Source organism: Ornithorhynchus anatinus, chromosome 5 (assembly GCF_004115215.2).
Source record: "Ornithorhynchus anatinus isolate Pmale09 chromosome 5, mOrnAna1.pri.v4, whole genome shotgun sequence".
Taxonomy (NCBI): Eukaryota; Metazoa; Chordata; class Mammalia; order Monotremata; family Ornithorhynchidae; genus Ornithorhynchus; species Ornithorhynchus anatinus.
Window position 1 is genome coordinate 48,878,415 of NC_041732.1, and position 22,166 is coordinate 48,900,580.

The following is a 22,166-nucleotide window of genomic DNA, read 5'->3' on the forward strand; positions in this document are numbered from 1 at the left end:
CTTAGAACAGTGCTCAGCACACAGTAAGCACTTAACAAATTCATTCAATAGTATTTACTGAGCACTTCCTATGTGCAGAGCACTGGACTAAGCGCTGGGAATGGACAAGTCGGCAACAGACAGAGACCATCCCTGCTGTTTGATGGGCCTACAGTCTAATTGGGGGAGACAGGCAGACAAGAACGATGGCAAATACCAACATTATTAAAGGGCAGGGACTGCCTCTATCTGTTATGTATATTCCAAGTGCTTAGTCCAGGGCTCTGCACCTAGGAAGTGCTCAATAAATACTATTGACTGAATGACTGACTGAATGACTGACTGAATGAATGAATGACTGCATGGATGACTGACTGACTGACTGACTGAATGAATAACTGAATGACTGACTGACTGAATGAATGACTGACTGAATGACCGACTGACTGACTGAATGACTGAATGACTGAATGAATGACTGACTGAATGACTGACTGAATGAATGGCTGAATGAATGACTGAATGACTGAATGACTGACTGACTGAATGAATGACTGACTGACTGACTGAATGACTGACTGAATGACTGAATGAATAACTGAATGACTGAATGGCTGAATGGCTGAATGACTGAATGAATGACTGAATGACTGACTGAATGACTGACTGAATGACTGACTGAATAACTGAATGACTGAATGGCTGACTGAATGGCTGAATGACTGAATGAATGACTGACTGAATGACTGACTGATTGACTGACTGACTGACTGACTGAATGACTGACTGACTAAATGAATGACTGAATGGCTGAATGAATGACTGAATGACTGACTGACTGACTGACTGAATGACTGAATGACTGACTGACTGACTGAATGACTGAATGAATAACTGAATGACTGAATGGCTGACTGAATGACTGAATGACTGACTGAATGACTGACTGACTGAATAACTGAATGACTGAATGGCTGAATGAATGACTGAATGACTGACTGACTGAATGAATGACTGACTGACTGACTGAATGAATGAATGACTGACTGACTGAATGACTGACTGACTGACTGACTGACTGACTGACTGACTGACTGAATGAATCTCCCGGCTCCCATCGACCCGGTGTCCGCGCCTGCCTCTCTGGCGCCCCCTGCCGGCCGCGGCGCCTCATGGCCCGTCGAGGGGGGGCGGGGGACGACGACGGCGAGCCGGAAGTGTGTGCGGCTGGAGGGAGGGACGGTGGCCGGGCCGGGCCAGGCGGCGGAGATGGCGGAGCGGGAGGATGGCGCGCCTGCCCGGCCTGCTGGTGCGCACGCTGAGCGCAACGCTGCGCCCGCGGGGCTGGTCTGAGCGGGACGCCGCCGCCCGGACGCCCCGGATCATGGAAGACAAAGCGCTGGAGGTTTACGGTAACCGAGTCCCGGGGAAGGGGGAAGGGGCGGCACCCCTATCATTGCACCAGCCTGGGCCTCAGTTTCCCCCCTTCCAAGAGGACGGTTGAGACCCTGGGCCCCACGTGGGACAACCTCATCGCCTGCGCTAATAATAACCATCATCCTAATGTTGGTATTTAAGGGCTTACTATGGGCAGAGCACTGCTCTGAGCGCTGCAGAGGAATAATAATGTTGGTATTTCAGGGCTTACTATGGGCAGAGCACTGCGCTAAGCGCTGCAGGGTAATAATAATAATAATGTTGGTATTTAAGGGCTTACTATGGGCAGAGCACTGCTCTGAGCGCTGCAGAGGAATAATAATGTTGGTATTTAAGTGCTTACTATGGGCAGAGTACTGTTCTAAGCGCTGCAGGGTAATAATAATAATAATGTTGGTATTTAAGGGCTTACTATGGGCAGAGCACTGCTCTGAGTGCTGCAGAGTAATAATAATGTTGGTATTTAAGGGCTTACTATGTGCAGAACACTGTTCTAAGCGCTGCAGGGTAGTAATAATAATAATAATGTTGGTATTTAAGGGCTTACTATGTGCAGAGCACTGTTCTAAGTGCTGCAGGGTAATAATAATAATAATGTTGGTATTTAAGGGCTTACTATGTGCAGAGCACTGTTCCAAGTGCTGCAGGGTAATAATAATAATGTTGGTATTTGTTAAGCGCTTACTATGTGCAGAGCACTGTTCTAACTGCTGGGGGAGAGACAGTAATAATAATAATAATAATAATAAGGTTGGTATTTGTTAAACGCTTACTATGTGCAGAGCGCTGTTCTAAGTGCTGTAGAGTAATAATAATAATGTTGGTATTTGTTAAGCGCTTACTAGGTGCAGAGCACTGTTCTAAGCGCTGGGGGAGATGCAGGGTAAAAGTCATAATAATAATGATGTTGGTATTTAAGCGCTTGCTATATGCAGAGCACTGTTTTAAGAGATACAGGGTAATAATAATGTTGGTATTTGTTAAGCGCTTACTATGTGCAGAGCACTGTTTTAAGCGCTGGGGGAGATACAGGGTAATAATCATAATAATAATGTTGGTATTTAAGTGCTTACTATGTGCACAGCACTGCTGTAAGCGCTGAGGGAGATACAGGGTAATAATGATAATGTTGGTATTTGTTAAGTGCTTACTATGTGCAGAGCACTGTTCTAAGCGCTGGGGGAGATACAGGGTCATCAGGTGGTCCCACGTGAGGCTCCCAGTCTTCATTCCCATTTTACAGGTGAGGGAACTGAGGTCCAGAGAAGTGAAGTGACTTGCCCACAGTCACCCAGCTGACAAGTGGCAGAGGCGGGATTCAAACCCATGACCTCTGACTCCCAAGCCCAGGCTCTTTCCACTGAGCCACGCTGCTTCTCGATACCCTGGGCCAAGTCATTGCACCGCCCTGGGCCTCAGTTTCCCCCTTTCTAAGAGGATGACTGAGACCGTGAGCCTCACGTGGGACAACCTCATCACCTGCTCTGATAATAATTATAATAACGATGATGGCATCTGTTAAGCGCTTACTGGAGAAGCAGCGTGGCTCAGTGGAAAGAGCCCAGGCTTGGGAGTCCGAGGTCATGGGTCTAATCCCGGCTCCGTCACTCGCCAGCTGTGTGACCTTGGGCCAGTCACTTTACTTCTCTGGGCCTCAGTTCCCTCATCTGGAAAATGGGGATTAAAACTGTGAGCCCCACGTGGGACAACCTCATTACCTCCTGTAATAATAATGATGATGATGATGATGGCATCTGTTAAGCGCTTACTATGAGCCAAGCACTGTACCAAGCGTGGCTCAGCCCAGGCTCGGGAGTCAGAGGTCATGGGTCTAATCCTGGCTCTGCCACTTATTGACTGTGTGACCTTGGGCGAGTCACTTCTCTGGACCCCGGCCACCTCATCTGTAAAAGGGGGATGGAGACTGGGGGCCCCAGGTGGGACAACCTCATGACCTTGTACCTCCCCCAGCGCTTAGAACAGTGCTCGGCACATAGTAAGCCCTTAACAAATATCATCATTATTATTCTCTGGGCCTCAGTGACCTCATCTGTCAAATGGGGATGAAGACGGAGGGCCCCACGTGGGACCACCTCACGACCTCGTATCTCCCCCAGCGCTTAGAACAGTGCTCGGCACACAGTAAGCGCTTAACAAATACCAACATTATTATTATTATACAAGGTGATCAGGTTGTCCCACGTGGGGCTCACAGTCTTCATCCCCATCTTACAGATGAGGCAACTGAGGCACAGAGAAGTGAAGTGACTTGCCCAAAGTCACACAGCTGACAAGTGGCGGAGCTGGGATTAGAACCCATCACCTCTGACTCCCAAGCCTGGGCTCTTTCCACTGAGCCATGCTGCTTCCCTACCCTAGCGCTTAGAACAGCGTTTGGCACATAGTAAGTGCTTAACAAATACCTGCATTATTATTATTATTGTCGGCCTGGGGACTGAATAGGACAGCTCAGACACCTTCTGTCTTTCCCCCAAAATAGCCACCAAAGGAAGTCCCCGGAGACCAACACCCTCCCATTCCTCTAAATAATATTGATAATAATAATAATAATAATAATAATAATAACATTTGTTAAGCAGTGAAGCGGAGCAGATAGAGCCCGGCCCTGGGAGTCAGAGATCATGGGTTCTAATCCTGGCTCCGCCATTAGTCTGCTCGGTGACCTTGGGGAAGTCACTGCGCTTCTCCGTGCCTCAGTTACCTCATCTGTTAAATGGGAATTCATTCAATCCTATTTATTGAGCGCTTACTGTGTGCTGTGTGGATTGAGATTGTGGTGGGACAGGAATTGGGTCCAACTTGATCAACTTCGATCTACCCTCGCGCCGAGAACAGTGCTTGACCCAGACTAAGAGTTTAACGAGTACCATTCATTATTATTAGTATTATTCTTAAGCGCTTCCTGTGTGCCAGGCACTCTGCTAAGCCCTGGGGTGGATACAAGCAAATAGTTGGCTCTATTATTTATGATTATTATAACTGTAACTATCTATAATGAAGAGCTAACTAAATAAGTAACCCCGCACGAGTGAAATGTGTCTCGGAGTTGCCGAATGGATGAAACTTCTCACCCTTAGCAACACTCCTGCCGACCCTCGGAGATTGGAAGTCTGTTGATTGTTGTATCGTGCTTTCCCAAGTGCTTAGTACAGGGCTCCGCACATGGTAAGAGCTTAATAAATAGGATTAAATAAGTGAATGGGGGATGGCGGTCAGAGTCGGGGGCCTGAGCCCGGCAAGGTCACCTCAAGGGGCCGTGCCTTAAGCTGTTCTCCCGGCCCCGTGTTCGAGTTAGGGGTCAAGCATAGCCGATATGCAGAGTCGTTTCCTCAGATCATTACCCGTTCGTCTGTAGGTTGCCGTCGACCCCTGGGCCGCATCCTCCCGCTGTCCCGGAATGCCCTCCCTCCTCACCTCCGCCAAACTAACTCTCTTCCCCTCTTCAAAGCCGTACTGAGAGCTCACCTCCTCCAGGAGGCCTTCCCACACTGAGTTTCCCCTTTTCCCTCTGCTCCCTCTGCTCCCTCTCTGCCCCCCTTCACCTCCCCTCAGCTAAGCCCCCTTTCCCCCCCATTTCTCTCTGCTCCTCCCCCTCTCCCTTCCCTTCCCCTCAGCACTGTGCTCATTTGCTCATTGGTATATATTTTTATTACCCTATTAATTTTGTTAATGAGGCGTACATCCCTTTGTTTCTATTTATTGCTATTGTTTTTGTCTGTCTCCCCCCATTAGACTGTAAGCCCGTCAGTGGGCAGGGATTGTCTCTATCTGTTGCCGAATTGTCCATTCCAAGCGCTCAGTACAGTGCTCTGCACATAATAAGCACTCCATAAATACTACTGAATGAATGAATAAGCTCGTTGTGGTCGGGGAACACGTCCGCTAATTCTGTTGTACCCTCCCAAGCTCCTAATAATAATAATAATGGTATTTGTTAAGCTCTTATTATATGCCAAGTACTGTTCTAAGCCCTGGGATAGATACAAGGTTATCAGGTGGTCCCACTCGGGGCTCACAGTCTTAATCCCCATTTTACAGATGAGGTCACTGAGGCCCAGAGACGCGCAGCGACCTGCCCAAGGTCACCCAGCTGACAAGTGGCAGAGTCGGGGATTAGAACCCACGACCTCTGACTCCCAAGCGGGGCTCTTTTCCCTGAGCCACGCAATCTCTACCGTCAAAAAATTAGCGGCTCTCTTGGAGCCAAAGCTTTATAAGGAGTAAGACACAAGGAGGAAAGTACAGTGCTCTGCACGTAGTCGGCGCTCAGTCAATGCCACTGATTATTGGATCAGGAGAAAATCAGGGGTGTAGAATGCTAATAACAGCAGTGCTTTGCCCCAGCACATGTAATGATTAAAGAAAAACCGCCCCACCAGTTAGAGGAGCAGCCGCTTCGAGTGAAAAGGTGGGGCTTTATTTGAAGGCTCAGCAATATGCCATATAATAGAATTAGAGTGAAGGCAGGCTGGTTTCTTCCTTCTCTTCCACCTGTGGTCCCCTTCCCACCAACAGAGCCTTGAGGAGGAGATGCACCCCCAAATCCCTACTTCTTTCACTTCTTTTCCCTTCGGAAAGTCTGAGCCACGGCAGGGGAGAAGGTTAGTTTTTCCTGGCAGAGCAACTCAAAAAAGCCACCAGGCAAAACTCAAGTCCTTAGTCCAGAAATCCCTTTTTTCATCCAACTGGCGCTCCCAGATCTTGCCCTGCCAATTTAAGCCAATTGCCCGCCCTTCCCTGAGTAAACACTACATGCTCCCTGGGCGCCTTTTGGCCTACCCTGTTCCTCTTCTGTTCCTACCCTGGGGATGGAGATCAGGGGCTGTTTTGAAATGTCGGATCAGAAAACGGGACACAGGCTGAAAATCAAAGAAACTAAAATTCAAAGCCTCCGGAAAAGACTTTATTGTCCCTTGGTGGAGCTTTTAAGGAGGAGAGAAGAAGCAGCGTGGCCTAATGGTAAGAGCACGGGCCTGGGAGTCAGAGGACCTGGGTTCTAATTCTGGTTGTTACTTGTCTGCTGCCTGACCTTGGCCCAGTCACTTAACTTCAGCTGGAAAATGGGGATTAAAACCGTGAGCCCCACGTAGGACAACCTGATTAACTTGTATCTACCCCAGCGCTTAGAACAGTGCTTGGCTCATAGTAAGCGCTTAACAAATACCATAAATATTATTATTAACTTCTTTGTGCCTCAGTTACCTCATCTGTAAAGTGGGGTTTAAGACTGTGAACTCTTCTCTAGATCGTAAGTTCATCATGGCCGGGGAACATGTCCACCAAATCTGTTGAATTGTACTCTCCCATGCACGTAGTACAGTGCTCTGCACACAGTAAACACTCAATTAATACGATCGATGATGATGCGGGGTAGCGACTGGGTCCAACCTGATGATCTTGTATCTACCCCAGCGCTTAGTACAGTGTCTGGCACATAGTAAGTTCTTAACAAGTACCATGAAAAAAAATAACCGCTGGAATTCATTCATTCATTCAGTAGTGTTTATTGAGCGCTTCCTATGTGCAGAGCACTGTACTAAGCGCTTGGAATGGACAATTCGGCAACAGATAGAGACAATCCCTGCCCAGTGACAGGCTCACAGTCTAATCGGGGGAGACAGACGGCAGAGCAAAACAGACCGAAATAAAAACAAGACGATATTATCACGATAAATAGAATCAAGGGGATGTACACCTCATTGACAAAATAAATAGGATAATATATACAAATTAGCACAGTGCTGGGGGGGAGCAGAGGGAAAGGGGGCTCAGCTGAGGGGAGGTGAAGGGGGAAGGGGGAGGAAATTCAAACCTAATGCTTTATTTACAGTAATACCAGAATTCTTGAAGATTGTAACCTGACCTGTGGCCTCTGGTGAACTTTTTCAGATCTAATTCGAACGATCCGGGACCCGGAGAAACCCAATACTTTGGAAGAACTGGAAGTGGTCACGGAAAGCTGTGTGAAAGTGAAAGAGGTTGATGAAGATGACTATTTGGTTATTATCAGGTTCACGCCCACAGTACCTCACTGCTCTTTGGCTACGCTCATCGGTAAGCTCAAGTTGTTCACAATACAGACCCGTAGATTCACGTGCCGCAAGGCTCTTTCGTGTCTTATAAACCCCTTTGGTACGAATGAGCGTCTTTTGCCGCCCCTGGCTCTGGGTGAGTAACGGGAATAGACTCGCCCAGTTATGATTTCAGCTCTGTGCGTTCCCTCCTCTGCCCATTTCCAAAAGCCCATCCTCCTGCCTGGGCCTCCCCAGTGTTTCCCCCGCTTTGCGCCCTTGTATTTGAGGAGAGGCCGCAAGCTAAACCGACTTCCTCCCACAGCATATCTGGCCAGAAAGCTTTTGGGTATGTATAAATGGATCCCTTTTTCTACTGTTCATGTGTTTTTTTTTAATTTGCAAGGCATCTCTATCTGGGTGTCCTGCCAAAACCTCAAACTTAGTCCGTCCAAAGCAGACCTCCTCGCCTTCCCCACCCAAAATCTCTCTTGCAAAGATTCTGTTAGACTACCGTTGAGATCTCTTTAGAATGAGCTCCGTGGGGCTGCCCAAATCACTTCAATAAAAAGGATTTTCAGGGTAAGGGGACCAAGGCACTACATTCTGCAGGCCCTGCTTCACCTTTAACCCGTCCTTCCCTGCTGTGGTCTCTCTTTTTTATGGTATTTAAGTGTTTACTGTGTGCCAGATTCTGTACTAAGCGCTGGGGTAGATACAAGCTAATCAGCTTGGACATAGTCCATGTCCCACCCAGGGTTCTTCGCCTTAATCCCCATTTTTACGGACGCAGCTTGGACATAGTCCATGTCCCACCCAGGGTTCATCGCCTTAATCCCCATTTTTACGGACGAGGTCACGGAGGCACAGAGAAGTGAAGCGACCTGCCCAGGGTCACGTAGCGGACAGGTGGCGGAGCTGGCATTAGAACCCCGGTCCTTCTGACTCCCAGGCCCGTGCTCGAGCCTCTCGACTACGCTGCTTCTCTCCTGGACATTCTCCCACCACGGAGATCACAATTTAGCTTAGAGCTGGAGTTCCCGAGGGGGGAAGAAGATGGGGCTGCTTGCCTGGAAGGGCAGTTCTACATAGAGAAGCAGTGTGGCTCAGTGGAAAGAGCCCAGGTTTGGGAGTCAGAGGTTGTGGTTCTAATCCCAGCTCTGCCACTTGCCAGCTGTGTGACCTTAGGCAAGCCACTTAACTTCTCTGGGCCTCAGTTACCTCATCTGTAAAATGGGGATTAAGACTGTGAGCCCCACCTGGGGCAAACTGATTACCTTGTATCTTCCCCCAGTGCTTAGAACAGTGCTTGGCACATAGTAAGCGCTTAACAAATGCCAACATTTAAACTTCAGGGCCATGAGGCTGTCTGGAGGGGATCATGGAGTCGAGGACTCAGTTGCCCTGAGAGAAGCCAGACCCTCATTAGGTGGAGGCCATTTCCAGGCAGCTGGAGTCTATCACTGAATGCACAGAACCATCATTCACAAGAAGAAGACAGTCCCTGTCTGACCAGACAGGCGCCCGATAATCACCGCCAGCAGAACTGGCTTTGGAGGAGTTTTTCTTATGATGAATTTGAAGATTCATCATTAAGGGCTTGAAATTTCATTTGGTTAAGAGTCAGTTTATTCAGTGGTATTTATTGAGCGCTTACTGTGTGCAGAGCACTGTCCTCAGCGCTTGGGAGACTGCAATACAACTAATAATAATAATAATGTTGGTATTTGTTAACCGCTTACTATGTGCAGAGCACTGTTCTAAGCACTGGGAGAGATACAGGGTAATGAGGTTGTCCCACGTGAGGCTCACAGTCTTTAATCCCCATTTTCCAGATGAGGGAACTGAGGCACAGAGAAATGAAGTGACTTGCCCACAGTCACTCAGCTGACAAGTGGCAGAGCCTGGATTTGAACCCATTACCTCTGACTCCCAAGCCCGGGCTCGTTCCACCCATCCACACTGCTTCTTAATAATAATGATGATGGTATTTGTTAAGCGCTTACTCTGTGCAAAGCACTGTTCTAAGCACTGGGGGGATACAAGGTGATCAGGTTGTCCCATGTGGAGCTCACGCTTTTAATCCCCCTTCTAAAGATGAGGTAACTGAGGCACAGAGAAATGAAGTGACTTGCCCTAAGTCACACAGCTGACGAGTGGCGGAGTCAGGATTAGAACCCACGACCTCTGACTCCCAAGGCCAGGCTCTTTCCGCTGAGCCATGCTGCTCCTCTAACTATAAACAGACACCTTCCCTGCCTGCAAGGAGCTTACAGTCTAGAGGACGGGCTTACCGTCTAGAATAATAATGTTGCTATTTGTTAAGCGCTTACTAGGTGCAGAGCATGGTTCTCAGCGCTGGGATAGATACAGGGTAATCAGGTTGTCCCACATGAGGCTCACAGTTAATCCCCATTTTACAGATGAGGTAACTGAGGCACAGAGAAGTTAAGTGACTTGCCCACAGTCACACAGCTGACAAGTGGCAGAGCTGGGATTCGAACTCATGACCTCTGACTCCCAAGCCCTTGCTCTTTCCATTGAGCCACGCTGCTGCTTCTAGAATAGTTGGCCCAGCCTCTGAAAAAGTCACTGTAGTAAAGCTTTCGGTATAACGGCATTAATTTGGATTCTCCCTCGATGTTTCAAGGCTTTCGGCCATGTAGTTTGTCTTGGTATTTGTCTGTCTGTCATTCCCTGAACTGATTAATCCCTATCACAGTGAAAGTATTCCTTAAATACTTAATTTGGACTCTCCCTGATGTTTAGGGAGACTTTTGGCCATGTAGTTAATCTTCGTATTTGGTGGGTATCCTGTGAACCGATTAATCCCTCTCGCAGTGTAAGTGTTCAATAAATAATCCACCCAGGCTGTTTTTTTCCACTGCTTTCTTTGAAGGTAGTTGTTTATATCATTGCTTAGGACCCACAGGAGCAAACTAATTCAGTTGGAAGTGTGTCAAGAAAAGTCCTGTAATTTCAGTTCTAGAAGGCATTTAAAGACAAGTTTTCTGGGATTTTTCAGGTGCCCTAGGAGGATTTATATAGACCGGAGGCCGGGGGAGAAAAGGAACCTTAGAGCTGTTTACATGCTGGCGACTTGTCAATGCATCCCTTGTTGCCTGTGAGTCGTTAAAGGGCACAATTAAATACTGTGGCCACCAGTTTGGAAAAAAAGGGAAGAGATGAGAAGAAAGTCATGCTCTTTAAATGAGTAGAAGGCACTGAAATCCCCGAAACCACGAGTCCGAAGTCCGCCGTGACTTGAAGATGAAATTGGAAGGCAGTGGACAGAAGAGTAGGGTATTATTGGACTGCCTCTGTTATCCGGGTGCATGCACTCAGTTTAAAAATACCATGCCTGAGGAGAAGTCAGGGGAAAAACCCTCTGGATCACGACCTTGGTTATTCTTTTGAGAATACCATGCTGAGACATTGTGTCAATGATCCAAGGGCTCTATGGGGCTGGTTTGGAGCTGTGTCATTTTTAGCTGTGCGTTCATGGAGGTAAATATGGAATAAACGTCTGCGTGACATGGGAGTTGCTGTAAAACAGTGGTCTTCTAAGGTTCCCGAGGTCAAGGTTCCCATTTTACAATAGTCAGGAAGGGAGCACGGTGATTAGAATTTGCTCTGGCCACATCCTCAGGCAGTTTTCAGGTTGAAAGTTTGTTCCCACGGCCCCAGTGTTCTGATTTCTGTCCTTTTCGTTTTCTCTTCTCATTTGTCCCTTCTGGTTGACCTGGGTCCTGAAACCAGAAGTGTGCAATAGAAAAGGGAAGGATGAGTCTGGGAAAGGGGGTGCAGATTACAAAGAGGGCCTCTGGTAACTTTAGATTATGCTTCCTCTGCCTATGTGCTTGTGCCTTGGAGTGCTGCTGGCTGAAGTCTGGACACCAGGCCTACTTTGCCATCTCAAATTTATCCTCCCTTGCTATAACTCTGCCCTCTCATCTGTCCAGCAACAAACCTTCTCCTCCATTATTGACTCCCATGCTCATTGACCATGTCAACTGTTTCAGAATTTTAACTCCCTCCTTAAACCCCCAGCCTCCCTGCCTCCCCATCTCACGCCCCTCAATGAACTTTATCGGTAAAATGGAAACCGGTAGACGTGATATCCCTAAAATCACCCTTGGGCCTCTCCGGTCCCATCTTCCTTCTGCTCCCTTTTCAACTCTCCCAACCAGTTGCATCTCAAGAGATCTCCTGCCTTCTTAAAATCTACCTCCTCCACCTGCACTTCCGACCCCGTCCCTTCGCGGCTTATTAAAACATCTGCCTCCTCCTTTCTTCCCTCCCTGACCCCGTCTTCGACTGCTCACTGTCCAGTGCCTCCGTCCCCATCGCTTTCAAACGTGCCCATGTATCTCCTCTCCTAAATACTCTCCCTCGGCCCCACTGCACCTTCCAGCTATTTCCCCATCTCCCTCATACTCTTTCCAAATTGAGAGAGTTGTACACCCATCCGTTGCTTCCACTTCCTCTCCTCCGGTTTTCTCTTTGACTCTTGCAGTCTGGTTTCTGCCCTCTCCATGCCACCTGACTGCCCTCTCTAGGGTCACCGATGACTTCCTTCTTACTAAATTCAACGGCCTCTACTCCATTCTAATCCTCCTCGACTTCTCGGCCGGCTTTGACACTGTGGACTGCCCCCTTCTTTCTGAAAACACTATCTAACTTTGGCTTCCTTGAGCCTGTCCTCTCTTTGATCTCCTTTCTCTGGGCCGCTCCTCCTCTGCCTCCCACCTCCTAACCGTGAGAGTCCCACACTGCTCAGGTCTGGGTCCCCTTCTAGTTTCCATCAAACCCGCTCCCTTAGAAAACTCATTCACTCCATGGCTTTAACTCTCATCTCTATGCAGATGATTCCCAAATCTACCTCTTCAGTCCAAACATCTCTCCATCTCTGCAGTCTCGCATTTCCTCCTGCCTTTAGGACACCTCTTTTTGGATGTCCTGCCAATACCACGAACTTAATATGTTCAAACAGAACTCCTCGTCTTCCCACCCAAACCATCTCTTTCCTCGACATTCCCGTCGCTGTAAACAACACCTCCATCCTCCCTGTTTCACAAGTCCGAAACCTTGGAGTTACCTTCAGCTCATCGCTCTCATTCAACCTGCGTATTCAGTCTGTCATCAGATCCTGTTGGTTTTACTTTCACAAAATTCTAGAGTCTGCTCTTTCCCCCACCCAAACTGCTACCCTGCCGATCCAAACACTCATCACATCCCACCTGCTATATTATATCTACTCTAGCACTTAATATTAGACTGTGAGTCCGTCACTGGGCAGGGACTGTCTCTATCTGTTGCCGAATTGTACATTCCAAGCGCTTAGTACAGTGCTCTGCACATAGTAAGCGCTCCATAAATACTATTGAATGAATGAATGAATATGGTGCTTGGCACATAGTAAGCATTTAGCAAATGCTTTTAAAATAATATTATTTATTATTACTATGTAGTAGTAATAATATTCTGAAGTCACATCTCTAGGGGGCCTTCACCAATTGATTTTTAATATCTGCAATTTAGATCCCTCCACTTTAAAGCGCCACTTTAGCACTTCTCTTCCATCTACACATTTAAGAGCTCACACTGCCTTCTAATAATAATAATTCTGGTATTTGTTAAGCGCTTACTATGTGCCAAGCACCCCTGGGGTAAATACAAGGTAATCAGGTTGTCCCACATGGGGCTCACAGTCTTAATCTCCATTTTTACAGATGAGGTCACTGAGGCCGAGAGAAGTGAAGTGACTTGCCCAAGGTCACACAGCAGACAAGTCGGGATTAGAACCCATGTCCTCTGACTCTTAAGCCCATGCTCTCACCACTAGGCCACGCTGTTTCTTGGGTAGCATTTCGGTGGTTTGTCTTACAGACTTGATCATTTCCTGCTAGTTGTAATTTATTATAGATGGCCTGCCCCTTGAGGGCAGGGATTCGGTCTGCTAATTCTGTTGGACTCTCCAAATGCTTAGTACAATTATCTACACTCAGTAAACTCTTTTGGTTGCTTGATCGATTGATTCGTCCATTAAACGAGGGTCCAGAATTCAGTAATGGGAACAATATATAAACCAGTAAGCTGAACAATCTCAAGTTCATTACGTTTCATTAAGTTAGAGAACGTCACCCTCTCTAACCAGTTCTGCGAAGCCTCAGAGGCCCTACACCAGCTTACACCAGTAGGTCATTCCACCCTCACCCCTAGCTGAATGTTGAGAGTTAACTCCTATAATGTGAAACGGTCGAAAAATCGACATATAAAATGTGTCACCCTGTGGGTTTTGAGGTGTTTCCATTACTCGTCACAGACCGATCCATTTTGATGCTCCAGACTCATTTGATCACGAAAGAAGAGTATCTGACTATCACTCAGCTGTCTGCTGTGAGAAGCGTGGCTCAGTGGAAAAGAACCTGGGCTTCGGAGTCAGAGGTAATAAGTTCGACTCCCGGCTCTGCCACTTTTTTTTTTTTTTTGTATTTGTTAAGCGCTTACTATGTGCCGAGCACTGTTCTAAGCGCTGGGGTAGACATAGGGGAATCAGGTTGTCCCACGTGGGGCTCACAGTCTTAATCCCCATTTTACAGATGAGGGAACTGAGGCACAGAGAAGTTAAGTGACTTGCCCACAGTCACACAGACAAGTGGCAGAGCTGGGATTCGAACTCATGAGCCCTGACTCCAAAGCCCATGCTCTTTCCACTGAGCCACGTTGCTTCTCGTCAGCTGTGTGACTGTGGGCGAGTCACTTCACTTCTCTGGGCCTCAGTTCCCTCATCTGTAAAATGGGGATTAACTGTGAGCCTCACGTGGGACAACCTGATTACCCTGTATTTCCCCCAGCGCTTAGAACAGTGCTCTGCACATAGTAAGCACTTAACAAATACCAACATTATTAGAACCAAAAAATACATGGTGTCTGCTAGTTTTTTTACATTAATAGTAAGTTTTCTTAAGACCAGCTCAAATCTCAGATTAGGGAATACTGGAGTTCCATTTTGTTTTGGAAGGTCCTTGTCTTGAGTTGTGTCATGACGCATCTGTTTTTTGAATAGCTTTTTTTATCAGATTGACTGCGCTGGAGTACCGTTTGAAATTCATTTTCATTTCATCCGCTTCCCTCAACCATCCTGGGGGCAGGCCCACACGTCACAAAGAATCACAAAAGCCACTAAACTGATCCATTCAGTCCTGCTCCGGCCTTGTCTGGAAGTGGTACGGGAACTTGCCAAGAGTAGTAACCGAAGCTCTCTCTCTCCCTTTCTTTCTTTTTTCCTTTCTTTCTTTCTCAGGACTCTGCTTGCGAGTGAAACTTCAGAGGTGTTTACCTTTTAAACATAAGGTAAGGAGAACAGTTTTGACCCACCTTTACAGTGGTTTTCTGGGGATTTGATTTAATGGTTACCAGTCTGTAACAAGAGACAATACTAACTCCACGTGGACCCTCTTAGAGAAGCCGCCTTGTGTCACTCCCTCCATCCTGCTCTCCCATTGACTGATGTCAACCAAGCTTCCGGAGTTTCTGTGTTCCTGGGACTCTAGGGCTCTTAAGCTCTGGGAATCTTGAGCTCCTGGGTCTCTGGGGCTCCGAAGAATGCTCCCAAGGGGAGTTTCTGAAGCTTCAAGAGCTCGTTTCCAGCCCCAGTCCTGGAAGTGTGGCTTCCTCCAGGGTGGCACCGGATCCCGTTCTCTGCGGCAGAGGCCCAGCTGCGGGCCTCTGGATTGCAGACGGGCCCTGTGTTCAGAAGAATGGTAATGTGCGTCACCCTCTCTAACCGGCTCTTCGAAGCCCCGGAGGCCCTACGCCAGCTTACAACAGTAGGTCGTTCCACCCTCGCCTCTAGCTGAGTGTTGAGAGTTGACTCCTATAATGCGAAACGGTCGAAAATCGACATATATAAAATGTGTCACCCTGTGGATTTTGAGTTGTTTCCATTACTCGTCACAGACCGATCCATTTCGATGCTGGAGCTTCTTTTGATCATGAAAGGAGTATGGCCCCTGTTGGTAAAGGAATTCCGATTTGTTTTTCTCGGTCAGGAAATAGGTCGTATATTTCTAAGATTTTTGGAGATTAGAAATGCACATTTTACATTTGGGTAGCCCTTGATGGCTGCTGAGGGATTTATAATCATTGTATTAATTGTTCATTTCAGCATTGAGAAGCTAGCTAGAACTGTTGGCTCTGTTTCGTAGAACAAGAAAGGGTCAAAGTTCAGAATTTCACACAGTTTAGCAGAAATTCTCAGAATCTCACTCCATTGCTTAACCATTCCTGTTCCCTTGATACATTTCATATTGGCATTTTTTTTTTTTCCTAGTTGGAAATCTACATTTCCGAGGGAACGCATTCTACTGAGGAAGACAGTAAGTGGATCCTAAAACTGTATAAGAGAGACTTTAGTAAAGTGCATTGCTATGAATATTGGGGTTTCTTAGCCCATCAACAGATATTTGGACACCACTCTGTGAGTGAGTGGCTCTGAGCAGACATCTTGAGTGTCATTAACTCTTTTCTGTTCCACCAGTTGGAGAAACTGAGGCTTTGCAAAACTGATTTCTCCCTGGGCATTCAATCTGTGGCAGAGCTCATTTTGTGCACTCTCTCCACTGAGCCTAGCATGAATGGTTGCTTTTGGTGGCGTTTTATTTGTGAGAAGTTTCCACACTGAGCTCTCGGGAGAGCCTAGCTGGGCTTCTCTTGCTGGAGGAGAAAGTGACATTGAACTAGTGTTCCGGCCCCAAGTTGCAGTGTGGGAATTAAAAAAATATTCTGATAGGAATGCTCACGACATCACATGTGATGCCAGGAGGCTAATGTGATGATGTCACGGCCTGAGCCAGGCTGGGTGTCCCAGCACTCACTCCATTATCCCCCCTGCACTTTATCTGTTGAGTGGAGATGGAACCCTCCAGAGAGGGGCCGTTATTCTCCCTTTCCCCTCCTCCCTATCCCCCTTAGAACCCAGAGGGGGTCTTCCCCACATTCCAGGGGAAGCCTGGGCCGCTGTTTCTGTCGTAGAAGGGGCCCTTCCCCTCCCACCCGGACCCGAGCTCTCTTTCCTTCTCCCTGAATCGCTCCTCCCTGGCTCTGATCCGGGTGATGGCGTTAACAGGGTGAGCATAGAGGGGAGGGAGAAGGGAGTGAGCGAGCAGGCCACAGTTGCTCTTTGGCCTAGAAACCAAGCTATCATGATTTGTGGGGGCGGAAGGGTTTCCCAGAAATCGGGTTCCAGGTCGGTTGCTGGTGACTGAGACGCAGGGCCAGAGGCTGCTGCTCCCTGCTATTGGGAAGGGTCACTGACACGGCAAAACCATTTTTATAACCAGAATGGCCACTCAGAGATTTTTCCGTACTCCACAACCAAGTTCCGGCCCATTCCAGCTTATTTCCAGCACTTCTGAGATGCTGCTTTGGTCAAGGATGCTCCTGAATGTGGAGTATTTTTCAGGATGAGGTATTGCCAAGGACTCTAATGTTCCACTTCCCATTCAAGAAACCTTCAGTTTTTTAAGAGCTTCAGATTTGGTCACTAACATAAACCAGCTCTGTGGCTTAATAAAATGAGATTTCCACTTTTTAAATCGCTCCCGGATGCAGAACTTTGAACTCTGGGGGAAGGAAAAGGAAATCAAAAGAGTGGTCGGTACCTTTTGTCATTTTCTCCGCGGGGAATCGATCACTCAGTACTATTTATTGCTCCTCTGCTGTGTTCAGAGCATTGTGCTAAATGCTTGGGAGAGTACGGTAGACTTGGGAATGTAATGGGTTTTCAGGCAATGTCAAACGGGATCGGCTCCTCCTAAATCCTTTTACTAGGGCCATGTGGGCACCAAAAGAATTGAGGGACCAATAAAATTAACATTTGTCTCCATGGTCCTCAGTAGTTCATGGATTCTCTGCTGCCGAATTGTACATTTCAAGCGCTTAGTACAGTGCTCTGCACATAGTAAGTGCTCAGTAAATACTATTGAGTGAATTAACCAGGCAGTGTTAGGGCCTGCTCGGCTTGATGGCAATCAAAAGGTTCCCAGTAGGCAGAGAATGTGTCTGTTTATGTTGTTGTATTTTACTCCCCCAAGTGGTTAGTACATTGCTTTTTATCCAGTAAGCACCCAATAAATGCTACTGAATGAATGAATGACTAGGTGGGGCTGGTGCGGAAAGAGAAGCAGCGTGGCTCAGTGGAAAGAGCCCGGGCTTTGGAGTCAGAGGTCATGGGTTCGAATCCTAGCTCGGCCACTTGTCAGCTGTGTGACTTTGGGCAAGTCACTTAACTTCTCTGTGCCTCAGTTCCCTCATCTGTAAAATGGGGATTAAGACTGTGAACCCCACGTGGGACAACCTGATTCCCCTGTGTCTACCCCAGCGCTTAGAACAGTGCTCTGCACATAGTAAGCGCTTAACAAATACCAACATTATTATTTTGTGCAGAGATTGTTATTTGGTTTTAGTTCTTTGTCAGGGCTTGCTATGTGCCAAGCACTGTATTAAGCACTGGGGTAGATACAAGATAATGAGGTTGGGCACAGCCCCTGTCCCACATGAGGCTCACAGTCCAAGTAGGAGGGCCTAGGATTTAGTCATCATTTTACGGATGAGGAAACTGAGGCACAGAGAAGTCAAATGACTTGCGCGGGGTCACCCAGCAGACAAGTGGCAGAGCTGGGATTAAAAACAAGGTCCTATTACTCTCAGAGTTGTGCTCTATCCACTTGGCCACGCTGTGCACGTTTGCGTGCTCTTACTGGCTGAGTCCACCTCATAGCTCACTGTTGAGCAAGGATGCTGGAAACTTTGAGTCACCTCTTGGCCTCTGTGGCCTGCTTGATCTCCAGTGATTGGCCCCCCAGACGGGAAAAATAAAAAATGCAGATGTTATCATAAGCTTTCTGAGAGTGACTCTGAAGGAGCGCTAAATGACACCAAAGAAATTGGTTCTTTTGGTTTGGAGTGCTCCTCTAGGCTACCAGGGTCGGCTAGGCTACTAAATTAGATTTGCCCTGGGCAAATTGAGTAGGGAAGCCACGTGGCATAGTGGGCAGAGCAGAGGCCTGGAAGTCAGAAGGAGCGGAGTTCCAGTTCTGGTACTGCCATTTGTCTGCTCTGTGGCCTTGTGCAAGTCTCTTAACTTGCCCGCAGAGGCAACGTGGCTCAGTGGAAAGAGCACGGACTTAGGAGTCAGAGGTCGTGGGTTCTAATACCGGCTCTGCCACTTATCAGTTGTGTGACTTTGGGCAAGTTACTTAATGTCTGTGTGCCTTAGTGACCTCATCTGTAAAGTGGGGATTAAGACCCTGAACCCCACGTGGGACTACCTGATTACCTTGTATCTCCCCCAGTGCTTGGTACATAGTAAGCACTTATTTTTATTATTAACTTCTCTGGGCCTCAGTTAACTCATCTGTAAAATGGGGATTGAGACTGTGAGCCCCATGTGGGACAGGGACTGTGTCCAACCCAATTTGCTTGTATCCACCCCAGTGCTAGTACCATGCCTGGCACATAGAAAGTGCCTAACAAATACTATTATTATTATTATTATTATGTCCAAAAGGGAATTTTCTATTGAAACATTCAGCTGCTCCTAGACCCCCCTCAGAACCTCAAGTCCTGGCCAGGACAGTTTTTTGTTGGAGTGTCAAGAGAGTCACAGTCAAACCTAAAGTGTTAAATGCGTTTTCTGATTTATTGAAACTCTTCTGTGTAGCCTTCCCGTGGTGTCCTCCGTTAACTTACTTTTTTGTATATTGCAGTCAACAAGCAAATCAATGACAAAGAGAGAGTAGCAGCCGCGATGGAGAATCCCAATCTACGGGAAATCGTAGAACAATGCGTCTTAGAACCCGATTAACCGCTGATGCCAGCTGCTGGACTGTAATCATTTGATACTTTTGTTTAAACTCTTTGTAAAATGTAAAAACCTCATGTTTAATACTTGGATAATTTGTACCTCGAAGCATGTTTTTAAAAGATCATTTCTCAAATGAGAGGGAATTAAAAGGCAGTACGTATTATATGTGTATAACATTCTCAGGATTTGTAACATTTGATCAGAGGAATATTTTCTAGGTATGATGAATAAGCTGCAGCACTATTTTTCTGAAGTCCTAAATTATGATATGACAGCAATTCTCCAGGCCAAATTTCCACTGTGCCCAAGGATTTGGTTTCAATCACCACTCTGTAAAATATGAATAAAATAGAGATGACGCTTGTAATTAAAATGACTTTCGTATGTTTAAACCTCTTTAAGAACGTGAATCATGGGTTGTAAGATGATGCCAAAACTCTGCTGTTAAAAGTACTTGTGATGATTCAAAAATTGAAGCCAACAGAGGAGTCTACTGGGGAAGACATTTGTTAGTTATAAAGCAAATTTGCCATCTATGATCTGAGCCTGTTTGCATTTTAGAGGTATAGGTGGGTTTCTTTTTTTTGTTATGAACACACACATCCCTAAAATCATTTTAACATCAATTGTTAAAGCTGTTTTCCCCACATTGTGTCCCAGCTCAATTTTGGCAAGCTTTTCCTCGTCTTTCCTGCCTCTTGACTAGAGCCTAGTTCACAGTGGTTTGGCCAGATCAATCAGCCAGTCACTCAGTGGCATTTATTGAGCGCTTACTGTATGCAGAGTACTGTGCTGAGCACTTGGGAGAGTTTAATACAACAGAGTTTGTAGACTCTCCGAGGAGCTTATAGTCTAGAGGGTGAAGTAACCTGCAGCCAAATTATTCTTCCATTTAATCCTCTCGTCCTTCCCCTATCCTTTAAAAGTGCTTCTTGGCAGGACAAGTTTAAAGTATATCTTGGCCTACACCAAACCGCATTCTTTCACCATCTCTTTCCTTCCCATTCATCTCTCTGCTCCAACCAAGCCTGTTCACATTGGTCTCTTGAAAAACTCCTCTGTACTCCCGAAACAGCCTCCCAACCGCTGTCTGACTTCATCACAATCTGTTGGACTTCCATTTCTGAGAAGTCAGCTTCGACCTCCCTTAGGAGGAATTTTTCCAATTCCCATCGGCACGTTAGCTCCGACTTGGGTATGTTCCTAGTCTTTTCACTTGCATTTGGGTCATGTTTAATTAAAATTATAAAGCCCCTGGGCAAAAGTCCTAGTGAATGGAATTTGTGGAAAACGTACCCCTGAGCCTACCTACTTAGACACGTGGTTGGCAGTGGCAGAGCCCAGCTCTGGCTAAGGGTGAGGGGCAGCTTTGCCCATCAACCTCTGCATCAAACAGACACTCAATTGGCTTTAAAGCACTCAGTCACCTTGCCCCCTCCTACCTCACCTCACTATTCTCCCATTCCAACCCAGCCCCCACACTTTGCTCCACTAATGCTAACCTTCTCACTGTACGTCGATCTCATCTATCTCGCCCCCGATCTCTTGCCCGTATCCTGCCTCTGGCCTGGAACGCCCTCCCTCCTCATATCTGACAGATGATTACTCTCCCCACCCTTCAAAGCCTTACTGAAGTCACGTCTCTTCCAAGAGGCTTCCCCTGACTATGTCATCCTTTCCTCTTCTCCCACCCCCTTCTTCACCCTGAGTTGCTCCTTTTTATTCATCCCTCCTCCCAGCCCCACAGCGCTTATATATATTTACCTGTAATTTATTTTTTTATTTTCTGCTCCCCTCCACCCCAAACTGTAAGCTCATTGTGGGCAGATGACATGTCTGTTATATTGTACTCTCTCCAGTGCTTAGTACAGTGCTCTGCACATGGTAAGTGCTCAATAAATATGACTGACTGACTGATTGACTCCCCAGGAACACGAGAGACTGGAGAGGAGGCCGCCTCGGCCTCTGGTTTCACGGGGTCCCGGTCCACAGAATACTCATCAAGAGTTTGGAGGTTCGGGAGTCCGAAAGTGCTGGGCATCACTGACCTGAATTCATTCACTCATTCAATCATATTTATCGATACTTCTCTGGGCTCCATATTTCCTAGGGCAGATACACTAATAATAATTATGGTCTTAAGCGCTTACTATGCGCCAGGCACTATACTAAGCACTGGGGCGGATACAAGCAAATCGGGTCGGACATAGTCCTTGTCCCGTGTGGGGCTCTCGGTCTCAATCCCCATTTTACAGCTGAGGTAACTGAGGCACAGAGAAGTGAAATGACTTGTCCAAGGTCACACAGCAGACGAGTGGCGGAGCGGAGTTTAGAACCCATGACCTTCTGACTCCCAGGCCCGTGATCTATCCACTACGCCACGCTGCTCCTCACACACCACACTGCTGCTATTTTGTGAGTCTTGAGTTGAACGACTGCTTGGGGTGGTGATGCCCGCCGGAGACTTCCTCAGCCCTGCGTAGTGCCAAGGCAAATGGACTGAATTGGGTTTGCCCTGGCACAGAATGCAAATTTCCTGAAAGAATGTTCCTAAGAGCCTTGAGTGTTACACTGTTGCAAACATGGCCACATTACTCATGGTGACAGCCATGTCGCGTCTGTTTTTCTCGCTTGATTTTAGAGTGTTAGGATGATAATCAGGAATCAATCTTCACTGTCTAAGGAGACACTGCACCGCAGCCTGATTTATCTCAGGTCCTGGTGAATCCACCATAGTGTCTACGCTAGTTTACCTTGGTTACAGTGTCCTGGGCCTCACCTTCAATCAATCAATGGTATTTATTGAGTGCTTACTATGTACAGAGCACGGTTATCATAATAATAGTTTT

The 22,166-nt window shown here is 47.1% G+C and overlaps 1 protein-coding gene across 1 annotated transcript; it reads left to right on the forward strand.

Moving 5' to 3' along the window:
* Positions 1–1,222: 1,222 nt before the first annotated feature.
* Positions 1,223–19,693, forward strand: CIAO2A (cytosolic iron-sulfur assembly component 2A). The gene is made up of 5 exons (XM_029066748.2): positions 1,223–1,391; positions 7,327–7,491; positions 14,755–14,804; positions 15,784–15,829; positions 19,220–19,693. The coding sequence occupies exons 1-5, from the start codon at positions 1,265–1,267 to the stop codon at positions 19,315–19,317; spliced, it is 486 nt and encodes a 161-aa protein (XP_028922581.1). The 5' UTR covers positions 1,223–1,264; the 3' UTR covers positions 19,318–19,693.
* Positions 19,694–22,166: the final 2,473 nt, after the last annotated feature.